Source organism: Gorilla gorilla, chromosome 16 (assembly GCF_029281585.2).
Source record: "Gorilla gorilla gorilla isolate KB3781 chromosome 16, NHGRI_mGorGor1-v2.1_pri, whole genome shotgun sequence".
NCBI classification, from domain to species: Eukaryota; Metazoa; Chordata; class Mammalia; order Primates; family Hominidae; genus Gorilla; species Gorilla gorilla.
The window spans coordinates 40,660,840-40,675,691 of record NC_073240.2 but is presented as its reverse complement, the minus strand read 5'-3'; the positions used below and the strand labels follow the sequence as shown (position 1 = coordinate 40,675,691).

Sequence of the window (14,852 nt, the reverse complement as noted above, 5' to 3'; positions counted from 1 at the left end):
TACATCACTTAGATATCTGGCACACTCCAGCACAATCAAAAGTACAGGAGTAAAGTGCTATTAGAGAGAATCTCAGTGATACTCACTTCTTTAGAAAATCTTGAAAGTCAGCTGGTAAGTCACTAGGGATGGTCACAGGGTACTCTACACATTCCTGTCCTTGGCTGAGGGACAGCAGCAGAAGGCCAAGACGCCAAACATCTCCTTTCTTCCCCGTTTTATAAGGCAGAGCATTGTCACTAAAACGAACTCGGGTTTGCTCAAACACATCCTCCTTGCAAATGTCTGCGAGGCGCTTAGAAATGCTATAGTCCGTAATCTTGACGGTGCCTTCTGCATCCACCAAGACATTAGATGCACTCAGGACCTTATGCACCACAGAATTGCTGTGCAGATAATCAAGGCCCGACAGGAGCTGAGCTGTGTACCTGCGAAGCTGATGCACAGGGATGGGGCCTGAGTGGCTCAGGTGTGCAGCAAGAGAGACCCCACTAATGTGCTCCACTAAAATGTCCACCACGATGGAGTCGTCTTGCTCTTTGAGATTCATTGCAAGGTAGCGTACTACATTTGGATGGCTCAATTTTACCAGTGAGTTGAATTCTGTTTCTGTTCCTTGAATCTGATAAGTTAAAAAAAAAAAAAAAAAGAATATTGGGCCAGTCAACATTAACTTGGGTTTCATTTCAAAAGTGAAGTATTTGATCATACAAGATGGGGGCATAAAAAAACAAAAACAAAACCAAAAGTGAAGTATTTGATAGAAAATATACTTTCAAATGAGAGGAGAACAAATATGCCCTAAACTGAATCCTCCCCAAACCATATGGTCAATCTAATAGTTCATAAAGATGGAAAAAATTTAGCTAATTCTCAACTTCTCTAATCTCAAAACCTACTATGCATATACTACAAAATTAGTGAACAGTTTTTAAAATAAAATTCTTTTGAGGTATAGCCACTAAAAAAAAAACAAACTTTAATTTAAAAATAACCTTTTCTGATTAGCTTTGTATTTGGGTTTTTAAAAATATAGTATATGATTTGAGCAGCAGAATAATGGCTCCTCAAAGATGTCCACATCCTAATCCTCAGAACCTCACATGGCAAAGAGGAGTTAAGGTTGAAGATAGAAAAAAAAAATCTTTTCTGATTTAATAAAGATCATTGTCAACATTTAAAAAATTAGTTTGATAGAAAATACCCACATGTTATGTATGTGGTCACCACCCAATGATAACTCAAGATTTTGGCACATTTATTTTCAGTTTTCTTTCTATACTTAAATACACACACATTTCTGAACACCATGCTTTATCTACGTTTTTGTAAACCTTGTTATTACGTAACACTGCAATATGCAATACTGAATGTTCTCCTTATGCTTGGTTATAAATCATAATTTATAAATTAACTTAAATATCCTCCGGTCCCCCAAAATTCAGTTTTGAAGCAGTATTTTTCTTTTCTTTTTTTTTTTTTTTTTTGGAGACAGGGTCTTGCTCTGTCACCCAGGTTGCAGTGCAGTGGCATGAACACAGCTCACTGCAGCCTCAACCTCCTGGGCTCAAGCAATTATCCCACCTCAGCCTCCCAAGCAGCTGGGACCACAAGTATGTGCCACCATGCCCACAGATTTTTAAATTTTTTGTAGAGACAGGGTTTCACCATGTTGCCCAGGCTGGTCTCATCCTCCTGGGCTCAAGTAGTCCTCCTACCTTGGCCTCCCAAAGTGCTGGGATTACAGGTATGAGTCACCACACCCAGCCCTGAAGCAATATTTCAAGAGTAGGGAAAAGAATAATTGCAAAAAAACCCAATTATGAACTAGTATTTAGTCCCAGTTGGAAAGATGACTGTTAATGCCATACTAAGGGCTGAGAAAGGAGGTTAAGAAGGCAGCTGGAAGTGCTTTGATCATGCTGTGAAAGTTCTGAAACCAGAAGCAAGGGGCAAAGAGGTACTGGTCCTTCACTGTCCTCCCTGGTCAAACAGTTCTCATACTGCTCTGGACCATCTCTGCAGGGCAAACAAATGCAGGGCTATTTTGTTCTGTCATCTCCTAAAGCCTGAGATTAGGCCTTTTGCTCAGTCAGCCACCTTGGATGCTTACCTGCTTTTTGCACTTATCAATCTTCTCTTTTTCTTGACTGGTAAGGAATGGACCCATTTTTTTCTGCCACTGAAGGACCCACTCATACAACAAGACAAAGCCACCAGTGGCTGTTTCCAAAGCATTGTAGACTAATTTTCCAAGTTGTTCATCACTGCCTGCACATTAAACAGAAAGTGTAATTAAATCCCACTGGTATGTTTTCTCTTGGGGGAAGGAAGGGAGGGGGTAATACACATTCTTTAGTTCAACAATGGATACCATGTGCTAACTATGGAAAATAGGACTTTATGTAATAATGTCCTTTTGTAAACAATTTTTGATATTTAGCAATATACCTGAGTCCTAAAATAATTTTTTATAAGGGGCAAGAATCAACAATGAGATCTTAGTATCAGGCAAATAAAGAGACCAATGTTTGGCCAGGCGTGGTGGCTCATGCCTGTAATCCCAGCATTTTGGAAGGCCGAGGCAGATGGATCACCTGAGGTCAGGAGTTCGAGACCAGCCTGGACAACATGGTGAAACCCCGTCGCTACTAAAAATACAAAAAAATTAGCCAGGTTTGGTGGCAGGCACCTGGAGTCTCAGCTACTTGGGAGGCTGAGGCAGGAGAATCGCTTGAACCTGGGAGGCGGAGGTTGCAGTGAGCCTAGAGCGCACCATTGCACTCCAGCCTGGGCGACAAGAGCAAGACTCTGTCTCAAAAAACAAAAGAGGCCACTGTTTTATGCTACTAGCCATTATGCACAATGTTATTTTCATAACAAGTCTACCTTTGCTGACTGTGTCTACTGGTGTACGCTCATACAGCTAAATACCAACTAAAATGACAGAAAGAATATGAAAATAGAGAACAAGCCATCGAGATCATTATAGATTAGTGTGCACAGTAAAACAGTAATTTGAAAATCTGAATACATCAATGACTTTCTAAGTGCAAAATTTGAATATGCTCAGTAAATACAAACTGGTCAATGCTTTGGAAGGAAAGAACAAGAGATGACAGTTTAGATTTGAAGCTAGAAAATGAGACACATTTATTTAGTGATAGTCATATGGTTCTCACTTACACAGGGAGAGCTAAATTTCTGTAACACCAAAAATTTTCTTATAAAAATCTCTATTTTCATTAAAACAATAATAGGAAATTCTAAAAAATTGGAAAAGGAGAAAAAATCACCACTTGTTTTATTTTTCTTTTAGTTCCCTCTATTCTCCTTTACCCCATAATTTACCATATCATAGCATATATATAGCACCTTGACACTATGACATTTTGGACCAGGTAATCTTTGTTGTAGGCAGCCGTTTTGTGCACTGTAGGATTTTAGCAGCAATCCTGGTATCTACCCACTAGATGCCAATAGCACTCCGACCCCAATGTTAGCCATCAAAAATGTGTGCAGACATCATCAAATGTCCTGCAGGCTACAAAATTGCCCCCAGCTGATAACCCCGATATATAGTAATCTGCCTTTTTCTCTTATACAAATAATAGTTTTCCATGATGCTATACTATCTTCATAATGAAAACAAATTTTTAAAGAGACATTGCTAATTATCTTTTCTATTTGAATAATCAAAGGTGAAGTAACCTGCATATATATGATAAAGATGTCTCAGCAAAAATACTTTGGAGAAATATGGCTGAACTAGCTCACTTTGAGTTTTTATCTGACAAGCAGTTTTTATTTCATGGGAATGCTGATAATTTAGAGATTTTAATTAAAATGATCTGTTAGTCATAAATAACTCCTGACAGTCTTTGCCTAAGGGGAAAAAATCCTGCTGTTTAAAAATCTGTCAACCAAAGGAAGCAACCTGAGAAATGTGGGATCTAAGCAGTCTACTAGAAACACATGGCATTAAATGTTTATGGGATGGAGTAACACGTTATTTACATAAAGCCTAATTAAATTTGTGTGTTATGCAGTACAGTGTTTTGCAATATTTGTTTCCCTAATTGGGACTAGGCAGGCATTTCATAGTTGCTGGGGTTTAAAAAATTATAATTTTAGTATTGCCAGACTCTTCTTGTCAGTTTTTCATGATGGGAATAATAAAAGGGACAAAGGAATATACTGAGACGAGGCTAAGAGAAAATACATTATCAAAAGAACTCTAACTGAAACCCTATATGCCCACAATGATCATTTATGCAGACAGTCTCTATAGTGCTATAGCCATATCTATAAGTAAGTTCTCTCCTCTGTCTAGGTCTAACAACTTTAAAATGAAAAACAAATATTGTTTTTTATAAAAATACTTCATCGAAGATAAAAAAATTAGTAGTTAATCTTTTATAAAAACATTTCATAGACAATTAGGGCATATTTTAAAAAATCAGACCCACTGTGAGAAAACAAAATGAATAATTTACTTGGTAATTTTATTAAAAATTCTCCAACTGAAAATGTGCCTCCTAATAAGGGTATTAACTATGGTGAATCTGTCTAATGAGTACCAGTGAGAATAAGAGACTAAGTTAAGGTAATAAGAATTGAATTAATTAGCCTTCTTGATTTCCCCAGGTTATTAGAAGTAGTTTTATGTTGTCACTTCATGAATCTGAAATGTCTGAGTCAAGGACAGTCTCCGGTCTAAAGCCAACCACCACTACCAATGTCTTGAACCTGCCCAATGATTCCTTTGTCTAAATATGGCAGCTCTGTCTATGTGCAGGATCCTTTACTGTCCAGGCTGCTGTGTGTCTGCCAAGGTTAAGTATTTAGCTCATAGATTATTGAGAAGTTTGGTTTCTTCTCCCTCCACCTGCTGCCTGCTTCCTGGCAACGCTTTTGCTTATTTGTATCTCCTTAAAGAGGAAGGGAAAAAGAAAGCAAACTCATTTCACATAATTTGGCTACCTGTTACCTCTGGCAAAAATATGCATGGGATTGAAAATGAAAGTTAATTGCCAAATTCACTATGTACAAATGGTTTCTATACCAATTACTGGTTTTATCTGTAAGGCTGGGTAAAGATGACATACATTTAGGGTAAAGGAAGAGATACCAAAAACTTGACTTTAGTATGAGCAATTCAAATTCTGATTTGCTGAACCAGCTTCACGCCAAACAGCCATGAGTAGACAAAACTTCTAAATAAGGCATATAGAAAATAAGGTGGTCTTCTTGGTCAGGTATAATATGTCAAGCAGGAAAATGCCAAATGGATGGATATCCACTTAAGAAAATGAGATCTGGTCAATAAAGACCACAGATATTACTGTAGTCCTAGCTATTCAGGAGGCTGAGGGGAGAATATTGAGTGAGCCCAGGAGTTTGAGGTTACAGTGAGCTATGATTGTGCCACGGTACCACTCCAGCCTAGTGATGGAGCAACATCCTGTCTCAACAACAAAAAAGATCATAGGCATTAGAATTCACTTTGTTACATACATTTGATCAGCATTAGACGTATATGATGTAAAATTCTACTGACTGATAATATTTTAATCATTTTTTTGTTTCAATGAGCTTGGATAATTATAATGATGACAGATTTAAAATGATCGTTATGTTAATAATATTCCAAGAGCACAGGTTTTTAAATTTTATTTTGTTTTATTGAGACAGGGTCTCATTCTGTCACTCACACTGGAGTGCAGTGGCATGATCACAGCTCACTGCAGCTTTGAACTCCTGGACTCAAGCAATCCTTCCACCTCGGACCCCCAAAGTATTGGGATTATAGGCGTAGCCACGGTGCCCAGACAAAAACACAGGTTTTTATTTCCATCTTACATTAGAGGAAACCTGAGTGACTTCTCATTCCAGTCATTAAGGATGGGAGCCAGAATGACTACCAGCTTGATGGTCTTCCTTGGACTGCACTGGTCTGAATGACACAGTGTCTAATCCATTCCATTCCTTCGTGATTAACTTTTGCCATTACAATAATATGAATAGATTTTGCTAGTTTACTCACCAATACATTTCCCTTTGTGCACCATGAGCTGATCAGGACTCCCCATATTAAAATACAGAATTTCACAAGAGCCAGGAGAATCTTCACTATTACATACAGAATACTGACGTTCTCGCCTTAAAAATAAATTTGAACAATACATTTGAACAATCTTTTTTTCTTTAAGATTAACATAGGAATGTTATAGATTAACATAGGCAAGAATGCCCCTCCATTTTCTCCCGTTTATTACTGTTTATTAGCCCACTCACAGTCTAACATCTGTTTCTACTGGGAATTGAGTAGGCGGTGCTAATGGGAAAGCCATTCACTTCCCCCACTTCCCATTGTCATCTTCTCCACATGAAAACCACAAACCCCTAACTCGAGGTCTGTGCTGCCCAATGCTGTGGCTATTAAAATAAAACTGAAAATTCAGTTCATGTGCAGTAGCCACATTTAAGTACTCAATAGCCATACATGGCTAGTGGCTACTATATTGGACAGCACAGATACAGATCATTTCCATTATCATAAAAAGTTCTACTGGTCAGCAGTGATTTAGATCAATTCCACATGTATCCCATATTGCTTCATTCCCACGCACATGCACATCTGGAGAAAGCTGCAAAACAGAGGGGGTTGGAGCTGCCACAAATTCCTGGTTTCCAACTGGGCCTCCAGCCATTGAGTGCACATTCCTTCTCTTGCTTGTCTTTGGTAGATATTCCCATCATTCCCTTCCATGACTTCTCCGAAACACTTAAAACCCAACCTCTCCTCTCTTTCTTTTTTTCTACTTTTTTTCTGGTGGGAGCAAGAGCTAAGAAACTAGATCATAATGCAAAAACAATAAATTAGGGGAGAGGGTTGCAGGGAAGAGGCAAGGGAGAGAGCTCTTGATGGTCAGGATTGAACACTTATCAGAAACACTTTGATGACGTGCATGGACAGATCTCTAGAGAGATCACTCTCTCATTCTCAGCATGATTTTGACTTTTACTTTCACTGAGAACACGAGGCAAGAGGAATACAGTCCACAATTTCTATTGTTCCTCCTATAAAGTTACTTGGCATTGGCACTATTCTTTCTTTGTGGGTGACTTTGAGGAAGGATGGCTACCCCTGTCCTCAGTCCCATCCCCTACAAAGGTCTCCTCTGGGATCTTAGTCTATTAGTTAGTCCCTTTCTCCCGGATGTTCAGTCAGCCCCTCTCTCTGGGTTCCCTCCCACCAGCCTATAAATCTCTCTGATCCATACATTCCCCTCCCTCAACCCTGCACCACCCGCCCCATCCTGTTCCTCATAGTCACATTACTACACTTCCTGTCTCCACTTCTGCACTATTTATCCCTCACACCATTGCAACGTCAATAAAACTGCCACCTCCCTCCACTGGCTCTAAACCTGATTTTTCCCCTTGACTCTTTAATTTCGGTTAGAGGCATAGTCATCCATTCTGTCTCACAGGTGAGAAACGTGTGAGTCTCCTTGGGCTCCTACATCTGCATCTAATCGGTCTTCAAGTACCACCCTCTCCTCTCTATCTCCCCTGCCCTGTTTAGTTCATCTCCAACTTTCTCCTGGACATATGCAATACTCTGTTATTATCTGGTCTTTCCGCTTCCAATCCTACACATCCTCTCTTTCCTCAAACCCCTCCTACACTGGTGACAAGATTATGTATTATGATACTCATATCTTACACCACACATATGTCCACATATTCTTTTTTTTTTTTTTTTTTGCGATGGAGTCTCACTCTGTCGCCCAGGCTGGAGTGCAGTGGCGCGATCTTGGCTCACTGCAAGCTCCGCCTCCCGGGTTCACACCATTCTCCTGCCTCAGCCTCCTGAGTAGCTGGGACTATAGGCACCCGCCACCATGCCTAGCTAATTTTTTTGTATTTTTAGTAGAGACGGGGTTTCACTGTGTTAGCCAGGCTGGTCTCGATCTCCTGACCCCGTGATCTGCCCGCCTCGGCCTCCCAAAGTGCTGGGATTACAGGCATGAGCCACCACACCTGGCTCATGTCCACATATTCTAAACATCAGAAAACAACAAATACTTTGTAGTTCTGTTCAAATTTCTACTTCTAAAGTTATGTGTGCAACTAGGGACACACTGAGATTTATGGAGAAAAGGATAAAAGCAAAGATTTAAAATTACATGCTAGACTTAGTAACATAAATTATGCAGAAGCATCTCTATATCAGCTCTGGCCTCCTCAGCAGATGGTGCTAATGGTCATTTTAGTCTAGGCCATCTTTCTGTTCTTAAGTTTACAATGTGTAAATGCTTGGTTTTAAGGAGTTTTAGAATGTGAATCACCCTATTATGACTGATAAGTACAAACACAATGAGTGTTGACGGCTGTAAGATTAAGGAATAACTAGGATTGAAAGAAAAGTAGAGATAATCTTAAAAGTGAAAGTAAGAAAACGACAAATGTGGTACATGCTGCATGGCACAGGTTGTAGCAGAAACAATTCTGAAGGATAAAAAGTAAATCACAGAGTTTGAAAAGAAGGAATAAAGAGACAAATGCAATGTCATCCATGTCTATTGTTTTCGCCAAAAAGATTCATATATATTGGATGCTTATACTGTCTACCTGAGACCCATCAAGAACTGGGCTTGGAACAACCTTTTGGATTTGAATCCATTCATAAGTAAAATGACTTCTGTACTCTGGCAGAAACAGTGCAAACAAATGGTGTTCAGAAGCTATGACTCTGGTCTCATCATGATGACCTATTCTAGAGTATGGATGTTCATGAGGTTTGCAATATTATTATCATATTAAAAATATCACCCATGTTATCAGTTTTGCCAAGTAACTGTGGCAGTTCCCAACCTATATGGATGAAGGGTGTTTCAAATAAAATTACCAAACAGTATTAATCTAGGTCTTTAAAAAGAACGGAGAATGAAACATAATACAATTTTAGATGACTAAATTAGGCAGCTAGGAGCTTGATACCTGAAAAAAGAAAAAAGGATAATCTTTTTTTTTAAAAAGCCAAGTGGCAAGAAGAGAGATGACAATTTTTCAAGTGGGGACTAGAGAATTGGGCTACCATCCAAAAGACTGCTCTACCATTATGATCAATGTGTAGATGTTGGGGCAGGAGGGAGAAAGAGGATCTCATCTGAGACACAGGGGCAGGGATAGTCTCACCTTCCTGTCTAACTCACCAAGATGCCACAGAAAATGCTAGTTCTAGGTCCCTTAATTTGAAACACGGAGCCACTTTGTAGAGACAACATTAGTAAGAATTCCTGATATTGTTTACTTTGAGGTAAACCAGTCTATGCCTCCATGGAACCAACCAGAGAAACTGAACAACAGAGGACCACGTCTGGAGAGATGTATCAAGGATCCTCTCTCTCCTACACCTTTATACTTTAATGGTTCCCCAAGTTTTTTGAGGAGAGCAGAGAGAATCCCATGTCTTATACCCTTAATGATCTCTTCTCTGTAAGGGTGAGGAGCCAGCAGTTACCCATACCTGGCTTTAGAATAGGGAAAACAAACTAGATAAGCTAATCTTGTTGATGGTAGATATAAATAGGTGATATATTCTAGATTCTGGGCTACACTACGGTAATCTGCAAAGACAGCAAGTCTGAATATGTGAAGGTAATTTTCTACCATGAGCTATTTTATAGAGGTTTTTTGGTTTTTAGTTTTGCTTCTTCTACAAAATTCATATTGCCCACTTATGAGGAGCAACATCCCGGAAGCAAGGCAGTGGGTTGGGGGGACTATGTCTGCACTTCACAAATACAGCCTCACGCTGAACTGTACACATTAAAATAGCTAATTTTATGTTTTTTGATTTTTACCTTAATATTCTGAAAAGTGAATCCTTCAAGGTGGGAAAAGAAGACTTGAAGCACAGAAAATAAAGTTCTTCAACAAAAGCCAAGACTCATCAGTGAAAAGCCTTTGAGTATCAGGCCTTTACGTTCTTTCCACTAGAATAGTGAGTGGTTCTCTTTTCTCTCTTTCTCTTCTTTTCAGCATGAACATCTTTTGTTAAATAAAACCTCACTGGTTTTTTACATACCCCCAGATCAAGAGAAGCAAAACTGCCCTGGTTAAAGAGGCTGTAGACCCTACAAACACCAGAAACACAGTGTCCCACTTTCCCTGTGTCATCTTCCCTCCCTGGCTCCCTCCCTGCATCAGATGTTGACCAGGCACCTACCACGTGTCTTCCAGGCACGATTTCAGGCTTTGAGGAAAACACAGATGAGGGCTTTGCTCTCACAGACCTCACATTCCAAAGTAAACAAGTGAATAACAATTTCAGCTAGTGCTAAGTGTTACGTAAAAAATAAAACAGAGAATTGGAGAGCAAGGGACAAAGCAGGGAAATAGGGTAGGGGGCGCTCAGGAAGGCATCCCTTAGAAGGTTGCATTTGAGGGGAGAACTGAATGAGGAGGAGGAGCTCAGCAAGAAAAATGCCAGAGGTTGAGTAGTCCAGGCAGAGGGGTCGGCAGAGGCTCTGAGATGGGAAGAAGTTTGTTGCCCAGGCTGGTCTTGAACTCCTGGGCTCAAGTGATCCTTCAACCTTGGCCTCCCAAAGTGTTGGGATCACACACACGAGCCACCGTGCCCAGCGTGCTATCTCTGATCTCAAAAACAAGCCTAACCTTGGATTCACTGTTTATAGTTAGCCACAAAAATAGAAATGTTTAAACTTAAAACAATCATCTTCCATATATCTGAAAATACTTATTTATATCATTGATTTAATTCAAAGGTTCTAATACAACAAAAATTTGTTAGATATTTCCTAGTGAAATTCTCTGACAACTTCAAACTCTGTTGCTTATTAGAAGCCCAGATTCAAAAATAATTTAAATTGGGAAGGAGTTATAATCTTAAAAAGGAATGGTTACCAGAAACAGTATTTTTAAAAAAATTTAGTTAAACCTATTAGTAGGTAAACATTAGTGTCAAAATGATTTCTGAACTGTTTTTTTAGTAGTAGATAATTAGGGAAAGAACTAAAATGGCTCCTTCTAATAAACAAACTATACAGAAGTTTATATAAATCTTCAGTTTGGTGCCTAAAATGTTTCTTTTCATAGAAGCAAAGTGGTGGTTTTAAGTTGTGCTTAGAGTCTCACAAGAGATAATTTAAACATATAATGAAGGTTGAAGTCCCCACACTATTTAATAACCCACCCCACTCATAAATGGTTTCTTCACAAAAATTCCTTTCTGGTGTACAGGGGGCCACAGCAAATAGAGAGCAAAGTTGCAATTCTTCAGTGAAAAAGATATAGAAGAACAAGTAGTATCTTTTAAGTGACCAGTGGTGACAGGGAACAGCCCAGGAGCCCACCTCAGTATTAGGGAGGGGACCCCTGGCAGCCAACTGGGGTTCCTGCTGTCATGTAACAGATGTCTCACCTGTGCTCATTTTCAGGCACTCCTTACAACTGTGGTGGGACCTAAGGCATTGTAGACTGAAACACTGGATGATGATGATTCAAATGGAAGAAAAATTTTAAAATCACTTACTGAATTTAAGTTTATAAATGTTAAATCATACTAAGGCAAGTTTGCGATGTGTTATAGGCTGTTATAAAGGGGAATGAGGCTGGGTGTGGTGGCTCATGCCTGTAATCCCAGCATTTTGGGAGGCCAAGGCGGGTGGATCACGAGGTCAGGAGTTCGAGACCAGCCTGGCCAACACAGTGAAACCTCAACTCTACTAAACATACAAAAATTAGCCAGGTGTGGTGGCACATGCCTGTAGTCCCAGCTACTTGGGAGGCTGAGGCAGGAGAATCGCTTGAACCCAGAAGGCAGAGGTTGCAGTGAGCTGAGCCCGTGCCATTGCACTGCAGCCTGGGTGACAGAGCGAGACACCGTCTCAAAAAAAAAAAAAAAAGGGAATGAGCAACAAAACTAGATTCATGATAGATACTTAGAAAGTGTTAAACGCAATTTAGTTTCATATTGCTAAAAATACACCTAATATATTGCTAATATATTAATATATGTAAGGTTTGAAAAAAGTTATTAAGACTATCGCCTGAAATTTCCATCAAATTTCACTACATCTTTAATGTAGTAAAATCCTTCTACATGTGTCATTCTCCCAGATCAGAAATCCCAGGGACTTACCTAGACCTTCCTGAGGAGTTTGCCCGATGTTTACCATTTCCTACAAAGTCAGGAGAGCCTCCATGTAGAATGGCAGCCGTTCTGTGTCCTCCTGGGTCCTTCTTAGAGGCATGATCTTGGTTTGACAAACTAGCAATTTCCAAACGTTCCTAGAACAAGAAAAGTAAAACCTACTTTAGATGTAAGTCATACATGGAAGACAATCATGGTACATAATTATTAATTCAGTATAGAATGCAAATTTTAAGCTGAATGTTTACAAGTGAAATAAAATTGAACTCAACTTTTAATCGTTTAAAATAGCTAGAAGGAGGATATTGAATGTTTCCAACACAAAGAAATGATAAATATTTGCAGTGACGGATGTGCTAATTACCCTGATCCGATCACTATACATTATATGTATCAAAACTTCGGTATATACCCCATGAATATATACAACTATTATTGGTCAATTAAAAAATAAAATTTAAAAAATGTTAATGCCTAAATATGTACTGGCTCAAGAACTGAAGTCCAGGTTATGGTTTCAAGAAAACGTAAATTTTATAAATGAAAATGCTTAGAATCTTGCAATAGTGTAAAAAGTTAGGGAGAAGAGTAACAGGAGATGAACAGAAGAAGGGAGAATCAAAGAGAGGGCAGAGAGTGGCTGACAGGAAGGCAGGTCAGGCGCAAGACAGGAGCACTGGTGGAAACGGGGATCTCATCTTACATTTTTACGCAGGTTTAGTTTCACACAGGGCAGTACACTTGTCTGTGGAGGTAATTATACAAGACAGAAAGAAAGGCATTATCAGTCCCATTTTAAGGGACAAGTAAAGTGAGTCACAGAGAATGTCACCTTGCCAAGGTCACAAAGCGAGGCAGCAGGAAAGCTGAAGCTTTAAACCAGGAGAAGCTTGCTTGTGCTTCAGTGCCTCTTCCTGCTACCACATCATGTCCCTTAAGTTTAATGCTCTAATTTATGTAAAAGAGAATGAGTAAAATTTTCTCTGAATTTCTCCAAACATGTCTGACTGGTTTTTTGCTTGAGCTAGACTCAGGAAAAATAAAGGAAAAAGCACTCTATCCTTTTTCACCACTGCCTTTTAAATCTGCTCTGTTGAATTACTCTTTTTCATCACTGAATGAAATTTCAGGCAGATCCATATGGTTTCTATTCCCTCTTCAGTATCAACAAATCATTTTATCTTCCAGGTATTAAGAATTCTAGGCTGGGTGCAGTGGCTCACGCCTGTAATCTCAACACTTTGGGAGGCCAAGGTGGGTGGATCACTTGAGGCCAGAAGTTGAGGACCAGCCTGGCCAACATGGCAAAACCCCATCTCTACTAAAAAATACAAAAATTAGCCGGGCGTAGTAGCATACGCCTGTAATCCCAGATACTTGGGAGGCTGAGGCATGAGAATTGCTTGAACCTGGGAGGTGGAGGTTACAGTGGGCTGAGATCATGCCATTGTACTCCAGCCTGGGCGACAGAACGAGACTCTGTCTCAAAAAAAAGAACAATTTTAGTCCAGGTTAATTATTAAAGCCGCAATCTCTTCCCTCCCTCATTTGATAAATTACAGTAATTATGTAAGTCTAAATCATCTACTGACAACATAAAACTCTAAATTTTGCCACCTATTTGGGGAGTCTGAAATACACGGTGAATATTTATTTATTTTTAGTGCTTTATTTTAAGTTGTATTACTGATAGTAACACAGATGTCATCAGTGGAAATAAAAACACTTTGTTTTGCAAAATGTAAATTATTATGGTGGAGTTGATAGGGTACCTGCTTAGCCATTTCTTTCCTTTTTTTCTCTTCTTTTATCTCTTCTTTCCTTCTCTGAATCTCATGCAGGATTTCACGTTGCTGAAATAAATCAAACCATCATCAAATGCCAATCTCTGAAACCATATAACATATAAATTATGGAACTACAGAAAAATCTTTTAACTTTCGATAATTCAACCCTCTTTTCCTAAGAGATCTGAAAACACAGCATCTTAGTACAAACTGCAGTTCTATCAGTTTTATCAGAGTTCTTACGCAATAGGCATTCCCATTTAAACAGGTTTGAGCGTGTGTGGGGAGGGGCATTTACTCCCCATTCTTCATGTTTCTATGTGCAGGAGATTTCCACTACAGCAACACTGTTGGCTTCTCACTTCTTCCCACACTTGCCTTAGCCCCTCCTGTTTGATATCTGCCTATCTGCAGAGAACAAGCACTTGTGCCTGCTCTCTGCCATGGGGGTCCTGGTCAGCTTGGTGAAGGTGGGCTGAGCAAGCCTCAGTGCCTGGACCTGAGGTAGCCATGGCCCAAGTACCATACCTACCTGCCATTCTTCAATCACCTGTATTTTCCAATCAGCTTTCTCAGTGTTAAAAGTGGTATTTTGATCTCTATTTTGCATTATTCCTCTAAAATTCCAGATTATAATTATCAAAACTATTAAGAGATTCACCAAAAACCATAACAGCAATAATACAACGTGTAAAAACACACCCCAAACTTATAGGTAGCTATAGCAGTATGTCAAAACAAAATTGTTAGCTAAATAGTCACTATCTTCTAATAAAAATTAGCCTTCCTAACAACAAGGACAATAATAAACTACAGACTCCTGGCAGGGTGCGGTAGCTCATGCCTGTAATCCCAGCACTTTGGGAGGCCAAGGTGGA

At 39.4% G+C, this 14,852-nt stretch overlaps 1 protein-coding gene across 1 annotated transcript in view; it reads right to left on the bottom strand.

The window, feature by feature from the left end:
- The window catches only part of EIF2AK4 (eukaryotic translation initiation factor 2 alpha kinase 4), a 101,440-nt gene that overhangs the window by 67,572 nt on the left and 19,016 nt on the right, over nucleotides 1–14,852 (bottom strand). The window contains exons 5-9 of the mRNA XM_019010832.4: nucleotides 13,960–14,040; nucleotides 12,176–12,324; nucleotides 6,047–6,162; nucleotides 2,114–2,271; nucleotides 87–622 (exon numbers count right to left, since the gene is read on the bottom strand). Coding sequence (XP_018866377.3) covers nucleotides 87–622; nucleotides 2,114–2,271; nucleotides 6,047–6,162; nucleotides 12,176–12,324; nucleotides 13,960–14,040 — 1,040 coding nt within the window. The remainder of the gene's footprint in view (nucleotides 1–86; nucleotides 623–2,113; nucleotides 2,272–6,046; nucleotides 6,163–12,175; nucleotides 12,325–13,959; nucleotides 14,041–14,852) is intronic.